The 22,548-nt window shown below is 38.8% G+C and overlaps 1 protein-coding gene across 2 annotated transcripts in view; it reads right to left on the bottom strand.

Annotated features, from left to right (window-relative positions):
• Positions 1–22,548, bottom strand: part of RXFP1 (relaxin family peptide receptor 1) — a gene marked incomplete at both ends in the record, with an annotated part of 90,269 nt that overhangs the window by 41,462 nt on the left and 26,259 nt on the right. Inside the window, 2 exons of one of the 2 annotated variants that reach the window (XM_079770425.1) lie at positions 3,283–3,381; positions 18,550–18,687. In XM_079770425.1, coding sequence (XP_079626551.1) covers positions 3,283–3,381; positions 18,550–18,687 — 237 coding nt within the window. The remainder of the gene's footprint in view (positions 1–3,282; positions 3,382–18,549; positions 18,688–22,548) is intronic. The other variant, XM_079770426.1, reaches the window with a different exon arrangement.

Below are 22,548 nucleotides of genomic sequence, written 5' to 3'. Positions count from 1 at the left end.
ATTGAACATATTTTTACACAAAGCTATTTTCTTCTTACCAATGGGTATTGGAAAGAGGGAGAATGAGATATATGCCTTTGGTTATCATGTGGGGCTAGAGTGATAGTGTTAAAGATGAGACCTAATATTTCTAAAGTCTACATGAGACTTGCAGTAATGCGCTCATCTAGCTAAAGAGTAAAATGGGATTATTACTAGGTGTAATAAATATAGCCTGATTCCTGCCTCTATGAGGAATAGATGATTACTGAGAGTGAGGAGGAATGCTCCCCTTCTACATTTACTTTGAAGCCCTGAACTGTATAGCAGAGGTTAAGGTTACAGGCTCCAATGTCTACAGAGAACAGGCAAAGTAGGTATAGACTGTGTCCAGATGTCCCAGTGGATCAGCTTCTCCTAACCGTTGCCATATTAAGATGGGAACATGTGTAGCTAAGTCAACCAGCTTCCTCCAAGATTCAGAAGTACAGTGTTTTCTATACAATTACCTATTTTAAAAACGATAACAGCAAACAACATTTTAAAAGATCATAGGAGGAACAAAACTTTCTATGAGAATTTCCTGCTTGCAGGCTTCAGTTATGACTTTTACAGTGACTAGAACTGTGTCTTAATGGCAGAGTAGAGATTCCCGTGACAAAGCTGGTGGGTGACTGCTCACCAGCACGATTGGCTGCAGCCTTGGAAATAGTAATGGTTCTCCTTTGCTCAGATACTGGCTGGTGACAGCTGTACTTCCTCTCCTCCCAAATAACTCTGCAGACACCTTTACAAGACCATGAGAGATCAAGATGATAGCTTAGGATTTGTGTTTTTTATAAACAGAGTCTCTGCCAAGAACTAAACAGCTTTATAGTGGTAAGTGACCGCTTTGGTTATGAGTCTCTGAAAACTGATTCTGTCTCTTCACGTAAAATCCATTCCAGCGTGAGTGTGTTTATGTTGTGGGGAAGGAATGGTGAGGGTTTGGCAGGAAGATGAAGGTCCTGGGAGTGAGAGTAAGAAGGGCAGTGAGATTAGCTTAACTCCAGTGGTTATAATATGGTTGTGTTTTATATTATGCTAAAATGCTAACTGAAAATATGATAAAAATGGCTTGAACAGGAAATTTCACTATGTTAAAATAGAAAAGGATGAGCAATGTACCAGCTAGTCAATGAAATTATGGCTGAGTAAAGAATTCTTTCCAAATCTCTGTACTTTCCAAGTCCCTCAAGTGTAAACTTTATTAATACATTAGTTAACAGTAGATACATGTTTTCTGTGACACTCTTCTTGAGAGGTACACTTTATAAATGTGAGCTCACCACATTCTGTCATTCAGCCAAAAATGATTATCAGCCATCCTCAGTTTAATTTCCAATAAATCCTTATAATAATCTGATTCAGATAAAGTGGCACAATAGGAACCTTAATTCAAGTATCACTCCCAAATTTTATACTACATTTTATATCCCATTTTACATTGCTTGCTTTTAAGTTTTAAAAAGATATTTATTACCACCTCTCCTTGAATTGTCTTTAAAAATAATTAAAAGTATATATTTGTTCTTTACTAAGTACTGATAAAAAATTACCTCTGTATTTTTGATACATCATTTATTGTATAATTCCATTTTTGTTGTGTAATATTACTTGTGACAAATTTCTCTCAGAGTTCAGGTTCAGGCAAAAATTAATTTCTCTTGCTTACTTGATCGGTTTTCCTCCCATTTGTTTGTTTTTACTTTAGAAACCAGACTAAGAAAGTCATGTAGCCTATTTCCCCCCTCTTTGACCTAATGACTACAAAATTCAGAACTAAGCTTTGTATGCAGCTACTGAACTTTTCTCAGTGAAGATTTCCTTAATTTCCTTTTCCATTCCTTTTCCTACTCACCACTCAATTGTTGTCATTTATGTTATGTTAATGGTTTAAGTCTGTTAGTAGCCATAGTTTTATTGTGAACTGCCTAAAAGCCTTTTGGGAATAGGTGAGATATAAGAAGATTCAGTTAAAATTTAAGATATGAAAAGTATACATAAAACAAAAAGAAAAGAAAAACTATGTTTTGAGAAATGTGGCTTAATCCATTGTCATTTTTTCATTATATTAGCAGTTAAATTATACCTGTGAACTTTTTTCTTTTCCCAAGCTTTTCATTTTTCAATGATCTAGTAATTTGGTCTTCATATTCTGGGAAACAACGTGAGGCCGAGACAGATTGCTGAGTAGCCTATGAGACTTACGGGAAGAATGTACACTCCCTTAAACTGGGGATTGCTAGTAGTTTTTATTAATCTCATTTGAGTAGTAAAGACAGAAATGTTAAAAATGAAAACAAAAGCTATAATTTACAATTTGTGGTAGAACATAAAGGAAACAAAAATAGTAAAGTACCCCTCCCCCCAACCCCTGCTTTTTAACTGAGGTGTTTTGTTTTGTTTTGTTTTGTTTGTTTAAATGTTTTTATTGATTTCAGAGAGAAAGGGAGAGGGAGAGAGAAATAGAAACATCAATGATGAGATAGAATCATTGATCGGCTGCCTTCTGCACACCCTCTACTGGGGATTGAGCCCACAACCCAGGCATGTGCCCTTAAATGGAATTGAATCTGGGACCCTGCAGTCTGCAGGCTGAGGCTCTATCTACTGAGCCAAAACCAGCTAGGGCTCAACTGAGGTTTTGAAAAGCTAGAATCAAAATTATAATTCCAAGGTGCAAATTTACATTGGCACAATTTATTAGAATAGACTAAATTTATTTAAAAGGAATTATTCATATAGATCTTCCTGATCTAAAATATTAAAGGCTTAATCCTCAAGGTTATACCCTCCCACACCCCCTCTAGTGTTTTTGTAGGTTTTTAATATATCATTAAACATGGCAGGTTATAATTAATAAGGCCTTTTTTTTTTTTATCTCTAAAGCATAGTTTAGACCTCAGAAGATTTTTCACTTACAAGCATTAAAATCCAAATAGCTTTTATGCTCTTCTATTTTCAGTTTCCTTTATATCAGAGTTTATAATGACTGTAAAAAGGGGACATATAAAATTGCAACCTTGACTGACAGTAATTTTATTTACAACAATACCTAGCATGATTTATTACTTTTACAGTTAAGATCCCTGAGTCATTTTTATATAAAATTCTCAAATTAAGACTGCATATCTAATAGAGTTTGCAACAGGAAAACTATAACTAGCCTTTTTTTTTTTTTTAAATGTTGGATCCAACTTTTAAAGACATGGTGTCTCATGAACTCATGGAAAAGGAGACTCAACCCCTCTGGTTACTTACAGCATTTCGGTGTTTCAGACTCAAAGAGATATGGGAAGGTTGTTCTGTTGTAATTGATAAAATTTTTCTCAATTTGCAAAAACCATCCATTGTTGTCTCCTAAAATAAAAATCAGAGAGCAGAAAAGTTCAAGAACACGGAAATATTCTGGTGTGTTGGGGGAAACAGGTTCTCCCTTTAAAATTAATGAGTGATTCTCAGACTGAGTGAGATAAACATTTTCTGGGAACTTGTTACAAATGTGAATTTCTGGGCCCTACTTCTATAGATCAAGATGTTATATGTCAGAGATGGGTCTCCTAGTCTCCATATTTAATAGGTACTGGAGGTGATTCTTTGGACCATACTTTAAGACACAGTACTTTAGATGTACTGAAACATGACACACTGTTCTTGGCATGTTAATTACGATTCCCTCTATCTTCTTCAATATGAAAACTGATGTTGGAGATGTTTTAACATGGATAGATGGTCATGATAGTTAAAAAAGAAAGGAAACAACATGAGTTATTGAGAGGCAAATGCATATGGATGTTGAGTCACCATAGGGATAGATTATGAGAGATGTGGCTATTGTATCAGCTGCAATAGTGGATAGTACAGACAGACTCACTCAACCTCCATTCAACACCCCCCTTCCTGGTATGTTCCTGTAGAGCAGAGGCTGGAAAGCTAACAGCATTTCACAGCTCCTTTATAGCCAGGGTTTGGGGTGTGTTCACTCATATTTTGGTTGGTAGAAGACACTTGGGGAGCTCAAGTGGAATCTCATGAATAAGAACAAATTAGTGCATTTTATTTTGAACCCATGCATCTCAGTGTAGTTTAGTTTTGTGGTCTCATTGTAGGAATGTTGGTGATACTTTTCAGCATTTTTCTGCCTCTCCCATATGGATTCTGGGGACAGACTCAAGAGCCGTCTGAAGCGTTCTGCTCCACTGGGATCCAGAATCATCTATTTGTGTCCTTGGCTGTCAGGTTTTGAAATTTATGGCATGAAAATGTGTCTTTTTCCTGATTTGGCTGGGTTTGTTGAGTTTTGGCAAGTTTTTACTTTTAAAAACTTGGTTCATATCTTTAGATATAAAAGAGAAAAAATTCTGTGAGAGATTTTAATTCTCCTATTTTAACAGAGAAATTGAATATTAGCACTTAACATTGAGAGAACTAATATTTAGCAAGTGCCTACTACACTGTATTGGGTACTTTATTTTAGCCTCATAATTACTATATTTGGTCATTATTGTCATCACCATTTACAGATAAAAAACTGATTCTGAGAAGTTTAAGGGATTCACTAAGAAATATAATTATTTAAAATAATTAAAGAATTAAAAGTTATATTATTTTATTTTTTTTCTAGGCCAAAGAAATTATTTTACTGGTAGAAGTCCAACTTTTGTGTGACATCAGGTTTATTGATTTTAGAGAGAGAGAGTAAGGGGTGGGTAGGGGGAGAGAGAGAGAGAGAGAGAGAGAGAGAGAGAGAGAGAGAGAGAGAGAGAAGCTTTTCAATGTATTCATTGGTTGATTCTTATATGTGCCCTAACTGGGGATTGAACCTGCAAACTTTGGTGTATATGGATGACACTCTAACCAACCAAGTTACTCATTCAGGGCTAAATATTTGATTGTTACTATTTGTTTTTCAGTTGTCTATTTCATTTCCATTATTGAGGCTCCTACATCAGAATTATGTGAATAACACAAAAATTCATTTATATAACAAACAAGTCATTGTTAACTGGAATTTAAACTCATCATTATCATTATTGATGGAATTGGTGAAAATGTTGCAAATCACTAAGGTACTACTAAAAAATCAACTTAAAAATAAATTAATTTTCATATTAGTGTTATAAACTTTTATACGTGGACAAATTAAAAATAACATATGTGAGTAAGGTAAATCACTTGGCTCTGGCTACGTTGAGGAATTGATTATTTTTATAAATAATTTTGTGAGTGTGTCTACAGAGTAAGGGTGAAAAGTGGGCTTGCGGGTGTCTGAAGGCCTTACCCCTGCAGGCCGCCAGTGCTGTGGCGCTTTGTAGGAGGAGGAGGAGGTGCGCACACATGTTCATGTTCCTGACCTCAGAAGACAGCAATGGAAGTTAGGTGAGGCGATGGCACTCCAGAACACAGGGCTATTTCTGTGGGTGGTGCTTGACTGCTGCTATGAAATTCATGAGATGAGGAGGTTGGCTGACTGCTAGAACATGTTGATTTCTCTCTCTCTCTCTCTCTCTCTCTCTCTCTCTCTCTCTCTGTCTCTCTCTCTCTCTCTCTCTCAAAGCAGGCCCTGTATTTAACTGAATTTTTACAAATGAACTATTTCAAATTCGCTGCATTTTTACCATTCATAGATAGTGTGCAGTGATTAAAATCATGGGCTTTGTGCTCTCTCCTAATCCTTTGCCCCCACCATCAACTCTCTTGCCCTTCTTCTATTTTAAGAAATTCACTCTAAGTGGCCTTCGTTGAAACATTTCAGTCCAACAAATCCAAATGATGTCGTTATTATTTTGCTTTTCTTCTCTGTCTCTTTATTAATCCTCCTTCTTCCTTCTCCTTTTGTACTCTATTTTACCTTTACACCTCCCCTCTCCCCCCACACAAACAGTTGAAAAAAAAGGAAAGGAGAATAGAAGTGATGTCAGAAAGGAAGTGGGGGATTTAGAATGCAGAAAGAAACAGGACAAACCTGCTTATATTTCCCCAAGTCACTGTATTATGTGTGGAGATCTCTTTTTAAACAACATCTTCAAACAAACAAGCTTTTTAGTAATTCTTTTTTGGCTTCCTCTTTGCCTTTCCAAAGCATTTTCTTCCTTCCACAAGAAGGCAGGACTATAGAACTTAGGGAATGTAGCCCAAACCACAAAGTTGGAAAGTTAGCATTTTTAAGAAAACAGTTTTTGGTATATGTGTTTCTATATTTTAAATCCTGTATACTTTATATTTTAAGAATGTATGGGGCAATAAACAGAATGGCTTTTCACACTTTAGCAATAATCCCACTGAAATTTGATCCTTTGATTTTTTTTTTTTTTTGAGACATCATAGGTTAATACAAAGAGCACTTGTACTAAGAGAATATTGCTAGGGGATTTGCTTTCCAGTACGTATTGGTAGTACTATTGAAGTATAGGCACTCCATCTTGTCCCCGTAACCTCTATGCTGGGAAAAACTACTGTTTGAACATTTCCACTAAACATACAGTATATGGTCCTTTGTTCTGTGAATTAACTCTGCTATTCGTGTCTTCTGTAAACACGCTTGCTTGAATAATAGGGAAAATAAGCTCAATTATCTAGCCTTGCAAACCGCTCTGCTGCTGTCCCTGGCTACTCCCATGCCAGGTGTCTTTAGTTATCTGAATTACGTTGTACTCAAGGTTACTGAATTGTGCTATGCTAAAGGCCACAAGCTTCCTGCAAAATATCTTCCAGTACATAGGCCTCTTTGTAAAGCCTACAAAAGGTACGGAAACCCCATATTTGGGGGACAAAGAGACCAATGGGGTATAAAGGGAAAGCTTCCTCCATATTGCTTTACTCAGACTTTGGGAGACAACTCCTCTGAGACCGTTAGCGTAATAAAGGCTCCAAAATTCAGCTTAGTGATTGATTGATTAAGGCATTCTCTGTTTAGCTCGCTGATATACGATATAACACTATATGGACAGCATTGTTAAAAATATATACATGGACTAAGCAATATATTTTTTAGCTAAAAATGAATGTAATGTTGCTAGGAATAAAAATTAATGGCATAGAGGAATAAAAATCTGGTCTTGCATGCTACATGAACTTAATAGATATTTGTTAGTTGAATGAATGAATGGATAAATGAATAGAAGGATGGGCGATGAGGCTCTGTCCTCAAAGATACTTAGAGAAAATCTAGTTTCTCTTATGCTACAATAAAATTTTTGAATCTGGGGTACTTATTAAAAACACAGGTTTTCAGGTTCCCCTACTGTGGATTCTGATTTATTTGGTAAGCAGGGGCCCTAGACTTTTATTTTCCGTAAGTACCTTAGGTGAGTCTTAGAACAAGTTTTGGGAGAACTATGTTAATTCACCCCAGTCAGTCTTCTCACGCTGCAGTGGAGGACAGCTAGCTTTGGTAATGGAAAGCTGTCAACCAGAGGCAGCATATTTCTTTTCTCTAGCAGACTTGCTGATTGTTAACAATCAGGTGGTCCAAACAACCCAAATAAGATTAATGCAAGTGGCCCCTAATTTAAGGGCAATTTGCTTATAGCTCTTTTGTTACACTTACTGTAATTGTTTCACACTATGCTTATTTATATAGAGTGTCCCCCCCAAAATGTATACACACACTTTGAATAATTATAAAGGCAGTATTTACTAAAATACATTACATTGTCAAAATTGATCTGATGGCTGAAAAAGTGTGTATACATTTTTTTGGGGGGGGGAGCACCCTATGTATTTTATCTCTTTATGAGAGTATGGTAGGAGATAACCTTCCTAACCTAAGTATTTTTTATATATCCCAGTGACTACTAAGGCACTTTTAATATAGTTAAAATGTGGCTCTTATTGGCTCTCATGAAGTATATAAAGTATATAAAATATAAAAACATTATTTATACCAAGTATTAATTATAATTTAGATTTATGGAAAAAAGTGGGTTAAACCTACCAATCTGAATTCTGGACACTGCATCTCCTTCTCCCATGTTCTCAGCTTCCACTAGCATTGTTATGGAGGGAGGCAGGTTTCCAGGGATAAGGTCTGGATGGAAATGGGACAGTCCAGCATGTTCTCTCTCTCTTTTCCAGAGTATGCCTGCACCTCTCCTCCCTCTGTTGTCCCTCTAAGTGATACCGTTATACTTAACCTAGTTATTAATAACAGGGAAGGAGCAAAGGGAAGGCCACATATCGTAGGCGAGTCATGTGGGCAGCTTCACCGGGAAGCGAAAGCTGTTCACTCCCAAGCAGCCACCAGTCTATTCCCTGCAGATCCCTGGGAAAGGGACTGGACAGGGAGGAAGAGAGACACATGCCCAGTAAAGTTGGGGTGATGTCAGGAAGGTACCTGTCTGTCAGTCACACCTGGGAACAAGTCATTGGCCAGAATAGGTGTGGCCACTGCAAGGGCTTGAAATTTGAGATATTTAATCCCCTGAAAAGAAGCTCGATCTCTTGGGCTCTTGTGCTCTTGGTGTGTTGTGCTCTCTTGCATTTGTCCACATGGCCCCCACACAGGGGACTGATGGACTGTAACCAACTTAATGCCGAACTGGACCCGGCTGCAACATGGAACAGAAACCCTGGCCACTGGCTTTGCTTTTAGCTCTACTGTATCCCCAGCTACACTTCTTCCAGGACTGGATTAAGGGAAAGGGGACTTTGGAAACCCAGGGATGTAATTCCATGCAAATAAAATCACTCATCCTCTCGTGATTTTTATCAGGGGAGTCTCAGAAAATTCTTTTTCTTGAGATATCGTAAGGACCTCCCCCAACCCCCAGCACTCAGTGGGAAAAGGGATACTTCAGCTTCCCTGTTAACAAAAACACATATATCTCCCCCTCTCTTTCCTAAGCTCCAAGGGCCCTTCTACTACTTCTTTAACTTTCTAAATAAACGTTCCCTTATAAAAAAAAAGGGAAAGTCCAAGTTTCCTGAATGCACTAATTTGTCACGGTGCTATATTAGGCTTTTTCAAGTAGTTTCCCAGGATTCTCCTTGAGAAGAGAGTTCTGTGGTAACATATGTGTGAGAAATACTGCATTTTCTCTCCCCACATGGAATTAATAATACATGCTAGTATGATGAAAGGAGGACTCAGGCAGTAAAGAAATATCTTTAATTTTGTTTAACCCTTTTAATAAGATACCACGCAGTTTGGAAAGTGTTTGCCTTTGCGTTTGCACAAGAGAGAGTAAGTTTAGCTCAGTAATTTTCAAAGTGTAGATCCAGGACCAGCAGTTTCATCATTTCTTTTGAATGTCAATGAAAAGCAAATCCTTGGGCTCCACTCTAGGGGCACTGAATCAGAAACTCTGTAAACAAGGCCCAGCAACCTGCATTTTAACAAGCCCTGTGGCTGATCAGATGCCGCTAAAGTTTTGGGCGAGACTAATTCTTTGTTCTGAATTGGTGATACAATTGTTTGCATTGGGAAGGGAATCATTTCAGAACGTTAACAGGTGTGGTGTTTGCTAAAATGCAGATTCATGGGGCTCACCAGCCCCCAGGGGACTCTTCTGCAGCTTGTCCTCAGAGTTAGCTTCCCAAATGCTCCCACAGATGTGCAGAAGCCACTCCCCGGTTCCGTGGATGTTTGGATTTTGAAAAATCAAAAGTTGAGGGACTTGTGCCTCTGTCAGCGAGGAGGCCAGAACAAAGGAGGGTGGGATGATACTGTTTGCTAAAATGGTCTCTTTTATTTAATGAAGGCATAAATCCTATTTGTTACAAAGTGTACCCATGCTTTATGGATGAATGAATAAATAGGCGGTTAATCTACAAAGTTCAGATTTATGCAAAGCCGAGCATTCCCGATTCCAAGACATTTACTCAATTGTCAGCACCCATTCTTGGGACACAGTGGAGTATCTTTTTCTCAGAAAGTGCCATGGGCCATTAGAATAAACCTCTGGATGCTGCCTGACCAGGAAGGGCAGTTCATCAAACTAGTTGTATGGAATGTCCCTAGATTGGAATTACAACAGCAGTTTGCTGGGCAGAATGCCTTTACCTCTTTTGGGGATCTTAGTGATACCACTGTAATTAACTAGTTATTAATAACAAGAAGGAGCAAAGGGAAGGCCAAATATGATAGGTATGTCATTTGGGCAGCTTCATGATGGACTAATGACCTGCTGTTAGCCTGATGCTGAACTGGGTCCGGATCCAACATGGAAAGGAAACTCTGGACACTAGCTCTGCTTCTAGCTCTGCTGAAACCACAGTGACACTTGTATAACTGGACTAAGGGAAATGGGACTTAGGAAACCCATTTTTAATTCCACGGAAATAAAAATCCCTCATCCTCCCGTGTGAGTCTCAGAAAATTCTTTTTCTCGAGGTATTATAAGGACCCCACCCCCAGCACCCAGTGGGAGAGCGGACACCTCAATTTCTCCAATAACATTAGTACCTTTGGAAACAACCCTTCAAAGAAATTAAGGGGTGTGACATTATCCTGAGCCTATTTTGAAGAAAATTGAGGCCATTTAAGCAACTGAGTTTTGTGTCCTATCTAGTAGAAAGTGTCCTGAGATGGAAAGTCCTTGTGGAGTTAACCCAAATATCATTTGAGCAGTGTTGGATAAACAGATAAATAAATCTGAGGTCAAAACATATTTATAGAAAAGTCAAGGGTTCAGCTACTTAAGTAATTCCAACGCTATCTTGAGAATGATAAATAGAAAAGCAATCATTTTTTGCACACACAATGCATGGTTGTATATTAACACACATAGTTATGATCCATGCCACTTTTCCTCCTGTATTTTTAACCTTAAAAAAGACAAACCAGCAACTTTAATGCAATATTCTAAAATGAGAACAACTAAGTTCTACATCAAACTGCCATCATTCTGATAGCTGTATAACAAGCTGTACTTAGGAAATAAAGGAATATTTAGTGTTTCAGAATTTTAAATGCAGGCCCAAATAGCAATTAAAAGAGTCATTGAATATACTTGAAACATTCTTATAATTCTACTTAAAAAAATTATATATATATATATATATATATATATATATATATATATATATATATATATATTCACTATTGCATTGATCAATAAATGCTGTTTATCTAATTCTCATAGCTTAGTACAGTGATGGCGAACCTATGACATGCATGTCAGCACTGACACGCGTAGCCATTTCTGATGACACGCGGCCGCTGAGGCGGCTGCATGCCGAGGATGAAACATTTGCTGCTCCTGAGGATGAAACATTTGCGAAATAATGTTTTTTCCTCAAAGTGACACACTACCCGAGTTATGCTCCGTTTTTTGGTGAAGTTTGACACACCAAGCTCAAAAGGTTGCCCATCACTGGGCCTTAGTAAGTGCCAAGCCAGGGACAGGAACACATTTTGGGGCATTAACAAAGTTTTTCTCCCCTTGAATTCCTTGCACTCTCTGCCCTTTTTCCTGTAAGTGGAAAGCTAAAGTTTTCCACTTTCATTGCCTTGGGAAATGGATGACGCAGAAGTTACAGATAAGAAAGGAGTCAAATTCTTAGTATGTGCTTTTCAAAGGCTTAGGTTTGGGCATTGCTAATAAATTTGGGGGGAAAAAAGGAAAAGTAAAGTGGGCTTTTCTATTTCTAGGCTAGACAAGAAGCGTGGACCAGCAAGGGAGAGTGGAAGGGTCTTCTCTTCCTTCCTTTTTTCTGGGCTGAATCTGGGGGAAACCAGAAACTCTAACCTCATTATATCTGCAAGACTCTACTTCCATATACAGTCACATTCTGAGGGCCTGGGGGGACATGAATATTTAGCGGATACTAACCTATTGCACCACCCAAAATGTATTAGAAGAGGTTTCCATTTCCCCTACGGATTATAGACATGCTAACATGGAAACAGAGTGACCTTGCCACTTCGATTCCGGTCAAGGGCACGTGTCTGGGTTGCAGGCTTGATCCTCAGTGTGGGTGTGCAGGAGGCAACCCATCAATGATTCTCTCATCATTGATGTTTCTATCTTTCTCTCACTCTCTCTTCCTCTCTGAAATCAATAAAAATATGTTAAAAGGAAAAAAAAGAAACAGAGTGACCAATGTATTCATCCTTTTCCAGTAGACAAGGCTGCTAAAATACAGAGCAGGTGAGGGCTATTCAAAGAGAGTCTATAGAGGGAAGGCATCAGAACTCCGGCCTAACAGTGGAGTAAGTAATACAACCTGCCACCAGCAGGGGCACGAGGTCGGGGTGTTCTAACTGCAACAGGAAACCCTCTTTATATAGCTATCCTACCTAATAATAGACAAATATGCAAATTGACTGTACCTTCGCTATGCCCACGATTGGCCAGGAGGCGCGGGAGGGGCGGGACTCGGGGCGGCCGGGGTGGCCTATTGGGCTGGCGGGAGGCTGAGCTCACGTCGCCAGCGGCGGCTCGAGCTCAGTGTCTGCGCCATGGCTGTGCTGCGGCACAAGAGGGGCCTCTGGGGCAGCGAGCTCACGTCCCACCGTGGACCATCAAAAGTGGGGGAGCTGGGTGCCTGTCTGCTGGTGCACCAGGCCTTTCAGAAGCCTTCGCCCCGCCGGAGGCTTCTGAAAGGCCTGGTGCAACAGCGGACAGGCACCCAGCTCCCCCGCGATGGAAAGCGAAAGCGTGGGAGCTGGGTGCCTGTCAGCTCTGGCACCAGGCCTTTCAGAAGCCTCTGCTGCGCCGGAGGCTTCTGAAAGGCCTGGTGCACCAGCGGACAGGCACCCAGCTCTCCTGTGATCGAAAGCGAAAGCGTGTAGGGGACCCTACACGTGCATGATTTAATCATGCACTGGGCCTCTAGTTTGTTTATAATGAAGAAGAAGGAATGCTAGCAAATTGTAATCTGGAAATGCAAAGGGTTCCTTTAAAAATATTCAGATACAGCAAACAAATTCCACAGCATATAAAAATTTAATGCTACGTTAATAATTTATTTTTACTACTAAGCACTCAGTTTAAAATAGATATAAATGATTCTTAAATGAGAGTCCTCACATTTTTGTAATATTTCCTTTGGTAAATACCCAGATGTATTCTCTGAAGTAGCTGAGAATATTAACTGGAAAAGTAAAAGGTCCCTCTTTTTGGATTTGTCATTGTCACACCTAATACTGCTCTGATGATAATATCAAATGGGGTAACAGGGGAAAAATTGTACATTTCCATTTTGAAGTTTATCAGTAAGGATCAAAGTTATTATAAAAATGGTGCAATCAAATATATATATATATATAAAATTTGTATTGCCCACATATTTTAGAAAGGGATTCCTGTGAATTCAATGGAAAACTTTAAATCTATTGCTTTGGCTTACATTATGTCCATGAAAAATGTTCAATGATTTGATGTCTTATGCTTTTTGAATTGAGAATTCTTTTTTTAAAATATATTTTATTGATTTTTTACAGAGAGGAAGAGAGAGAGATAGAGAGTTAATAACATCGATGAGAGAGAAACATCGATCAGCTGCCTCCCGCACACCCCCCACTGGGGATGTGCCCGCAACCAAGGCACATGCCCTTGACCGGAATCGAACCTGGGACCCCTGAGTCCGCAGGCCAACGCTCTATCCACTGAGCCAAACCGGTTTCGGCTGAATTGAGAATTCTTTTTATATTCAGTAAAATGTTTCATTGTAGAGAAATTATGGGTTTTCTAGAAAACTAGAAACTTAATACTAAGAGTACTTGGTGAAGATGCTGTGATAATACAAAAGTAACAACAGTTCTTTCTAAATATAATTAGTTCATATTATAGTTAAATATATGGGGAGTCAATTTAATTTTTTGATCGTGTTTCACTTTTTTCAGTGACTTTCTTAAATTTCATTACCACTATTTCCACTTGACTTATTTATCCATTTTAATAATTATTATTAGTGCCAATGTTTAAATAGCTTAAGGAATAAGGGAGAAGTTTTTGAAGCTATGTTTTAAGATGTATTTTAAAAGATCTAATTAAGAAAAAAGTCTTCCCATCCATTAGAAAATGATTTTTTTATTTGCCAATATACTATTCAGTTATAAATGACCACTCTTTAAAAGTGATTTTTAGCTGTGTTTTAAAAATTTAAATGTTAAGATATTACATTTTACATGACTGTAAATATATTTAATGCTGCTTATTCAAATAAGCCTAAGATTTCCATATTCTCAAAAGAACTAATTTTTTGACCATTTAATTAACATTGAGTAGAATTTAAATATGGTTGTCTTAAAAATGAACAGCCTGGGGAGTATACATTACCCAAATACTGTAAAATGAAGGAGAAAATTTCACAACTGGTGAAGAAAATTAAAGCAAGAAGCAGCAAGAAGAAATGACTATATCTCATAATTTTTACTCTAATGACAGTGGTGACAGCAGCAGCATGCCAACTGGCCATCTTTGAGGTTTGGAACAGAGTTCAAAAATTTTTTTTTTGTATTTTCAGATGACTATAACTTAGCAGAGTGTCAGTTTTTCTTACAGAGACTAACAAATTTTAGATAACTGATAATAACAATTTAGTTTGTTTGCAAGCTAAAATGTTTAGATACCATTTTGAAATCTTTATCCTAGTTTATTTCTGCTGTTGGTACCATTTTGCATGTGTTCCTGATTTTCTGCTCACGTGAGTTTAGGTCAGTGGTCCTCAAATCTATTGTGCATCACGATGATATGAAGAGCTTGTTGAAGCATTGCTGAGCCACCAGCAGAATTTCTGACTGAGTAGGTTTGGGCTGGGGCCTGAGAATCTTCATTTCTAACTAATTTGTGGATGATGCTGATGGGTTTGGTCCAGAACTATATTTGGAGATATGCTGGTTTAGTTGAATTTCTTTATTTTTTTAAAAAAAAAATGTTTTTATTGATTTTTTAGAGAGAGAGGAAGGGAGAGGAGAGAGAGAAACATCGATGAGAGAGAAACATCGATGAGAGAGAAACATTGATTGACTGCCTTCTGCAAGCCCTCTATTGGGAACCAAGCCTGCAACCTAGGCATGTGCCCTGATCAGGAATCGAACCAATGTCCCTCTAGTTCATGGGTCCTTGCTCAATCACTGAGCACACCGACCGGGCTAGTTGCATTTCAGGAGAGCTATATGATTCTGACATAAGAAGATTAGGAACAGTTTTGCATAGTATTTGTTACATAGACATGTCTTTATAAGAGTAGTTGACTTGGTTCAAAGGAGAAAAGCATAGAGAAAAGGACAAGTATGTAATAGAAAGGGAAGTTGAGAGAGTAAAAAAATAAAGGGGATGAGGGACAGTCAGTCAGAAAGGCAGAATGAACATGGAGAGATACATGAAAACAATGAGACAGAAAGAGAGAGAGAGAATAGCTCACAAACCTGCAGAGATTGGAAAAAAAAAAACAACAACCCACAAAAAACATTGGGAGAAAGAAAGTCAAAGAGGTGAAAAAAAGAAAAGAAATAAGACAGATATATTTCTAATCTGATTTTGTTCTGATTAAGTATTGTTTTTATAAAAGTTAAGCTCATGCTTGTCATCAGAATTTAATTCTAAGTATAAAGAAATAGGCCTTAATTTTTTTTTCTAGTGTTATAGTCTCTCTATTAAAATTCACTAGGCCCTGGCTGGGTAGTTCAGCTGGTTAGAGTGTCATCCTGAAATGCCAAGGTTGTATGTTTGATCCCTGGTCAGGGCACATACAAGAATCAACCAATGAATGCATAAATAAGTGGAACAACAAATTGATATTTCTTTCTCTCTCGCGCGTGCTCTCTCTCAATAAATAGAAATTTTAAATAAAAAAAAATTCATCAGGATTGAGAGTACTGGATATCATTAAGGGCCAAATACACAAGTCTACATAATTTATCTTCTTTCAAAATAAACTATAGTTGCATTTTCAGATGTGGGAAAGCTTACCCACTTTCTAACTAACTATACCAGAGTCAGTAGGATACACACACACACACACACACACACACACACACACACACACACACACTTGTACATTTACATTTAACTATAAAATCAAGAGTGTAGAAAACTCATTCCTTCAGATAGTAGCTACTGTTTCAATAAGATAGTAAATACATAAACCATGGTTATTCCTAGAAGTACTTAACTTGTTTAACAGACAGGAAAGAAGTCCTGCAGCTGGAGACTCTGAGTCACCAAGTGTCAACATTAAAGTTTGTGGGAAAAGCAATGATAACAGCAACTGTGGTAGAATTTGCCAAAGTGGCTTCAAATGTTGCCCTCCCTCAACCCAAGCCCCTTGCAGTGTGACTGCAGCTTCTCTCAGCAGGGGGAAGGGTCCCTCTCATTTCCTGAAACGGGTCTGGCCTGCGGACTTGCCGCAGAAAGGATGGTGGTGGAGATGCCACGCGACATTTCTGAGCGGAGGTTTCAGGAGGCCTTGCAGACTCTCACTACACTCCTGGGTGTCATGTGTCTACCCTGAGGATAGGCCCGCTTAGCCTGCGGTGGACCAGAGTTGAGTCACCGCTGTCTCAGCCAAGGTCCCAGGCAGGACGACCAAGCTGACGCGCAGAAAACTGCATGGCTGCTCTCAGACAAACCCAGCTGAACGCTGACTCACACAATTGCTAGCTAAATAAGTGGTTACTGCTTACGACACTAAGTTTGTAATAGAGTTATAGCTGACTCACACACCAGCTAACATTTAGTGAGCGCTAATGATATGTCAGATACCCTGCTAAACATCTTTAGGCACATTATCTTACTGAATCCTCTTAACATCCCATGGATGCAAATACTCTTACTATTCCCACTTTGCATAAAGAAAACAGTCATTTTTGCCCTCCTTATAGCCAGGATTCACGCCCAGGCCTCCCAAGCCTCATCTCTACACTCCAATGCCTCCATCGGAATGTGCTGGTTGGTGACTCTTGAGAAACTTACATACTAACTTTAAGGATTGTTACTTTTGTTACTTGGTCTCTTCAAATTTAGCACTAAGGCAGGAGTTCCCGCCCCTTTCTCACGGAGAAATTACGTTTGGAGGTGAATTGGCTGCTCCTACCCGGTTCCCTTCCCTGCTTCCTGCTACCATTTGCATTGGGTGGGAGCTCACAGGTCACTCTCCCCATCTGAACCGCAAGCAGGAGGAGGGGGACGTGGTTGGCAGGGAGCAGACACTTTTATCTTAGTTTTAGAAAATTTTGTGTAGCATTCAGTTATTTTAACAAGATGATCTATCTATCTATCTATCTATCTATCCATCTATCTGTAGAAAAGAACACATATGTATAGGCACTTAAATCAAAGGTTACTGTCTAGCTTAAGCTCAGCAGTTTAGTTGCTCTTGAGTTACTGCCACCATCTAGAGACAGCATTCCAAGAAGTTTAATTTCCTCAAGGGGGTGCATTAAAAAGTCTACGATACTAGAAGGACTGATAACAGCAAGGCCTCTTCAGTGTAACAGTTCTTTATGCAGACTTAACAATTGTCGTGCAATGTCTTTGTCTTCCCCAAATAGTACCTTATTTTCCCATGAGTGAGAAATCGCATTATTTTACATTATTAACCAAAGCTCATTTTCTCACTGTCAGATCGAGCCAATTCAAGTTCATTTACACATTTGTGTTTTTGAAGCTTCAGACATTTGAAACAAGTCCTGACAGCCTTGTTTGCCCAGGTATACTAATTGGCCAGAAGCTTTATAGGGTCATAAATATGGTTGCTAATAGTAGGTAAGCTGGACTTAGTGTGCTTTTTTTTTTCTTTTTTAGGAGGTCTCATTTTTCCTTCGTAACTGCAGTAAGCAAAAGAAAAGAACAGAAACACTTAGCGAGTACCTGCTATATACCTGCACACTTACAATCTCTTACATTTAATCTTCCCAAATTCTTTTAGTTTAGATACAATTTTTGAACCCTTTTATCACATGAGGAAACTGAGGCAAAGAGAGGGTAAGAAACATTCTCAAGTATGCATATTGGTTATTATATTTAGGTTCAAACTAGGCAGTCTGGCTCCCATGCCCATATTCTCAATTTCCATTCCTTTCCACCTCCAAGACAGTAACCAGGCAGGTTCTCTCATTTAAAAATTTACTATGTGCACAATCACCACTTTCCTGAAATACTGGCTGTGATACTAATACATAGAATAGAATGGATTTTTTTAAAGGGAGGGTTGAGTGGCGCCAACCACTTTATTTATTTTTTAAATATATTTTTATTGACTTCAGAGAGGGAGGGAGAGAGAGAGAGAGAGAGAGAAACATCAATGATGAGAGAGAATCATTGATTGGCTGCCTCCTGCATGCCCCACACTGGGGATTGATCCTGCAACCCAGGCACGTGCCCTTGACTGGAATCAAACCTGGGACCCTTCAGTCCGCAGGCCAACGCTCTATCCACTGAGCCAAACCAGCTAGGGCAAGAATGGATATTTTAAGTTAATGGAATAAATGTAAGATTTCCTTAAGTGACATATATTTTGTATTTCTATGTAGTTTTCTCTCTGCCTATTTCTAATTTTGTTACAAGAGGTCTCAGGACTTCATGGTCAGTCAGTCCTTTTGCCCCAGATTCTTGCTGTGACTACAGGCGCTTCACTCACCACAGTTTTCTTCATCGGCCCGGTTCCCACAGTCATCCACGCTGTTACAATGAAGATACTGAGGCAAGCACTTGGTGATGTTCCCACAGGGGAAATAGCCGAGGGAGCACTTGACCTCCTGTCCACCCCCATGAGAAACTGTGATGAAGAAAGTGGAGACAAGTTTAATATGAAGGCATTGCAAAGAAGTGGTGCCCCAATAGTTTATAACCATTTGGTCTTCTCACCCTGGTGTTACCCTCCATGTGGCATCCTCACCTTGCTTCCTAGCATCTGTTTTCCAAGAACCTCCACTCCAATGGAATGTTCTTTCCCACATTCTCCGAAGATGCCAGGATTCTCCCCTCTTTGCATGCTCCTTCCCACCCGGAATGCCCTTCCCAGCCCTCTTTTTTTTTCTTCTTCTATGAAATGCCTGCCAATCTTTTATAGTTTAGTTCAACTCTCCTCTTCTCTTTCAAAATTGTTTTAGCCAGTCATTTAGACAAATCAGGAATTTATTGCATTCTTACTGTCAGCTCAGAATCCGGCTGGTCTGGGACGAGAGGGAGGAAGGCATAGAGGAGATAGGGATGCACATGCCCAGTGCTCTTCCCTATACTCTCCTAAGCGGGAGGCCCTGGGCCTATAGCGCTGAATGAAACAGTTCCTGCTCTTTCCAGATCGGCTTTTTTTTTTCTTTTTTCACTTAGCAACATGTATTTAAGGTTCCTACATTTCTTTCATGGCTTAGTGCCTCCTTTGTTTTTAGTGCTGAATAATATTCCATTATCTGTACCATAGTTTATTTATCCATTTACCTACTGAAGGACATCTTGGTTGTGTCCAAGTTTTGGTAATTATTATTTTTTGTTAATCCTCACCCGAGGATATTTTTCCCATTACTTTTTAGAGAGAGTAGAAGGTAGGGAGGGAGAGGGAGGAGGAGAGAAAGAGAAAGTGAGAAACATTGATGTCAGAGACACATTGCTTCATTGCCAGGGATCAAACCTGCAACCTAGGTACGTGCCCTTGATTGGGAATGGAACCCTCAACCGTTCGGTGTGCAGGCAGATGCTCTAACCACTTAGCACATGGGCCAGGGCCAAGTTTTGGTGATTATGAATAAAACTGCTGTAAATATCCCTGTGCAGGTCTTTGTGAGGACATAAGTTAACTATTTCATTTTAAAAGATTTATATAATTTCAAAGGTTATTGTAGATGCCAGTATAATGCTGTTGCTTATTATCCTTACCAAGTTTGTAAATCTTTGTCATATTCTAGAATAATTGTCAATAATAAAGAAATAAAAGCAGAATAGTTTGAACAGTCAGTAAAGCTTATTATGCAAAAATCTATTCGTGGTCTATCATTAACTCATGAAAAGAATAAAAGTGGCTATTTCCTTGATAAGGAACAGTGAGACATTTTAAGAATAGAGCAAATGACATTCTTATTGAAAAGCAATTTATGTCAGGTTAGAGCACATAATTTGATAAAGGAAATAGTGAAATCTGTGTAATAATGAGCTGTGTTGTAAACAGTTTTCTCACATGTGAAATTATTTTAAAATTATTTATTAGTATTTTTTCAACAAAGTGACCAAAGCAAAGTCAAAACAAAGGATTTTTGTATCACAGGACATCACTGGTAGAACATCACACATTTCAGAAACCTCAATGTATATGCATGTAAATAAATTGATCTGCATTGAGACTGGATTTTTATATATTTATTAAGATATAAAGATATAAATTATCAGAAAAATTCTTTGAATTGTCCTCCTTCAGCCACATTTATTATTTGAAGAGGTTTTAACTAGACATCTAAGTATATTCATTGATATGGGGGTATCCCTGCTACCAGGCCATTTCAGTGGACAGAATAGAAAATACATGCATAGTAATTCATACATACACACATTTACTTCTGTATTTCTCTCTCTCTAGACCTCTAGATACAAAAACTATGATTTCAAATACAATTCCTTGCCAACACTATAAAGTTCAGTCTAGCTTTCTCTCTTTACAATATTGGTAACTCCCTTCTCTAACAATGAGAAACCAGCTTTCTAAAATTCTTACAGTTATTACCTTTACAAATCCACTTCTGCATGGATGCCCTCCTCAACCCCATTCAGCTCTGACTCCCTATACTAGGCATCTTTCCGATGTGAGCACTCTCCTTGCTCTGTTTGGGATCTGATACACTGTGCCAGGCTCTCTCTGTGGACAACCTCCTCACCCCAGTGGGGCTCCAAAATTCCTCATCCCAGCACAGATGAATACCTTTTTTATTTTTAAATATATATATATTTATTGATTTCAGAGAGGAAGGGAGAGGGAGAGAGAGATGGAAACATCAATGATAAGAGAGAATCATGGATCCTCTGCCTCCTGCACGCCCCCTACTGGGGATCAAGCCTGTAACCTCAGCATGTGTCCTTGCCTGGAATCAAACCTGGGACCCTTCAGTCCACCGGCTGATGCTCTATCCACTGAGCCAAACCAGCTAGGGCTGAATGCCCTTTTCTTATTTGCCAAATGATTTTAAGACTCAGCTATTCAGGAAGACAAGTGGTGGAGTAAAGGGCCAGTAAGTGATGTTAATAGGAAAATTTTGGAGAAGTTGAAGGGGATGAGAATCTGCCACCCTAAAATATGCCACTGTGGCATGAAGATTATTTTGAACTGAAGGCAATTGAGAAAAGGCAGACATTGGGAGAGCTCTCTGCCTTCCCTCATCTACCTAAGAGTAGAGCATACATTCCCTTTGTGAAGGTGTTCCCCTCTTCTCTCCCATACCAGGAGAGCAACCCTTATCACTGGGGATGAAAAGTTGGCATTGGGATGCATCTGAACAAGCCAACTTTACTTAAATAACATTTAAAAATATTTTAATTGATTTCAGAGAGGAAGGGAGAGGGAGAGAGAGCTGAATCATCAATGATAAGAGGAAATCATTGATCGGCTGCCTCCGGCACACCCGCACTGGAGGTTGAGCCCAGAATCGGGCATATGTCCTGACCTGGAATCGAATGTTGACCTCCTGGTTCATAGGTCAATGCTCAAACATTGAGCCATGCCAGCCGGGCCTTACATAACATTCTTATTTCATTGGTTTCCTATCTGTTTACCTTCCCGCAAGAAGCCCAAACCTTCCTTCCCTTTGTCTCGTCACTTCACAACTTGTTACCCTTGGCTAAAATGTTATATAAGCCCTCAAGCCTAACTGCCTCTTTTGAGTTTTCATTTCTTTTATGAGGAATCTCTGCGTATGTGACATTTTAAATATTAATATCAATAAAATTTATCAACTTTCCACTTGTTAATTTGTCTTTGTTAGTTCAGTTTGCGAGCCTTAGTTACAGAATATAAGGGGAGAGAGGAACATTTTTCTTCCCTCTTCCCTTACAAAGTCAAAAGCAAAATCTAAAGAAGTGGAAAAAAATTTTTCTCTCTACACTATGATTTGTCATGAAGCTATGCCATTAAGAAAAATTATTAGCCATATTATTACAGCACTAATAAGTAGAAAAATAATATTGAGTAATTCTGGCAAAGTTGCCCCCAGAGTTACACAAGAAATAGTTCATAGGGCAGCAAGGACACAGCTGTAAGCATATAACCCAGCTAACCACGGCCTGAACGCTGTTTTTGTCCTGTGCTAACCTAAATATTTCAGTGGTTGACAATTTTAAGTGGGAGAGAGAAAGCGAGTTTATATTTCAAGGCAGATTATCTTTACTAGACGGACACTTATAAAATCTCTGTGGCTTACGTGCTAATGGGAATTCATCTTTTTCTACCTCCCAGTAGCTTTCAGACTCCCTGGCTGCAGCCTTGTCTGGGCCTGGATTTCCAGCAACCTCTATATTTCTTAGATCTTTCTCATGCAGAGTAACTTAGCCCTCTTCCAACATATTAGGATAGCCAAGCCTCAGGGCCCACAACTTCTTTATAAGTAATGAGAAATTATAAAGAACAACTAAAACTTCCCCAATAAGTTTATCCAAAGGA

Source organism: Cnephaeus nilssonii (assembly GCF_951640355.1).
Source record: "Cnephaeus nilssonii genome assembly, chromosome: 5".
In the NCBI taxonomy this organism is placed as follows: domain Eukaryota; kingdom Metazoa; phylum Chordata; class Mammalia; order Chiroptera; family Vespertilionidae; genus Cnephaeus; species Cnephaeus nilssonii.
Note: the sequence above shows the minus strand (reverse complement) of the source record. Positions and strands in the feature narration are given on the sequence as shown.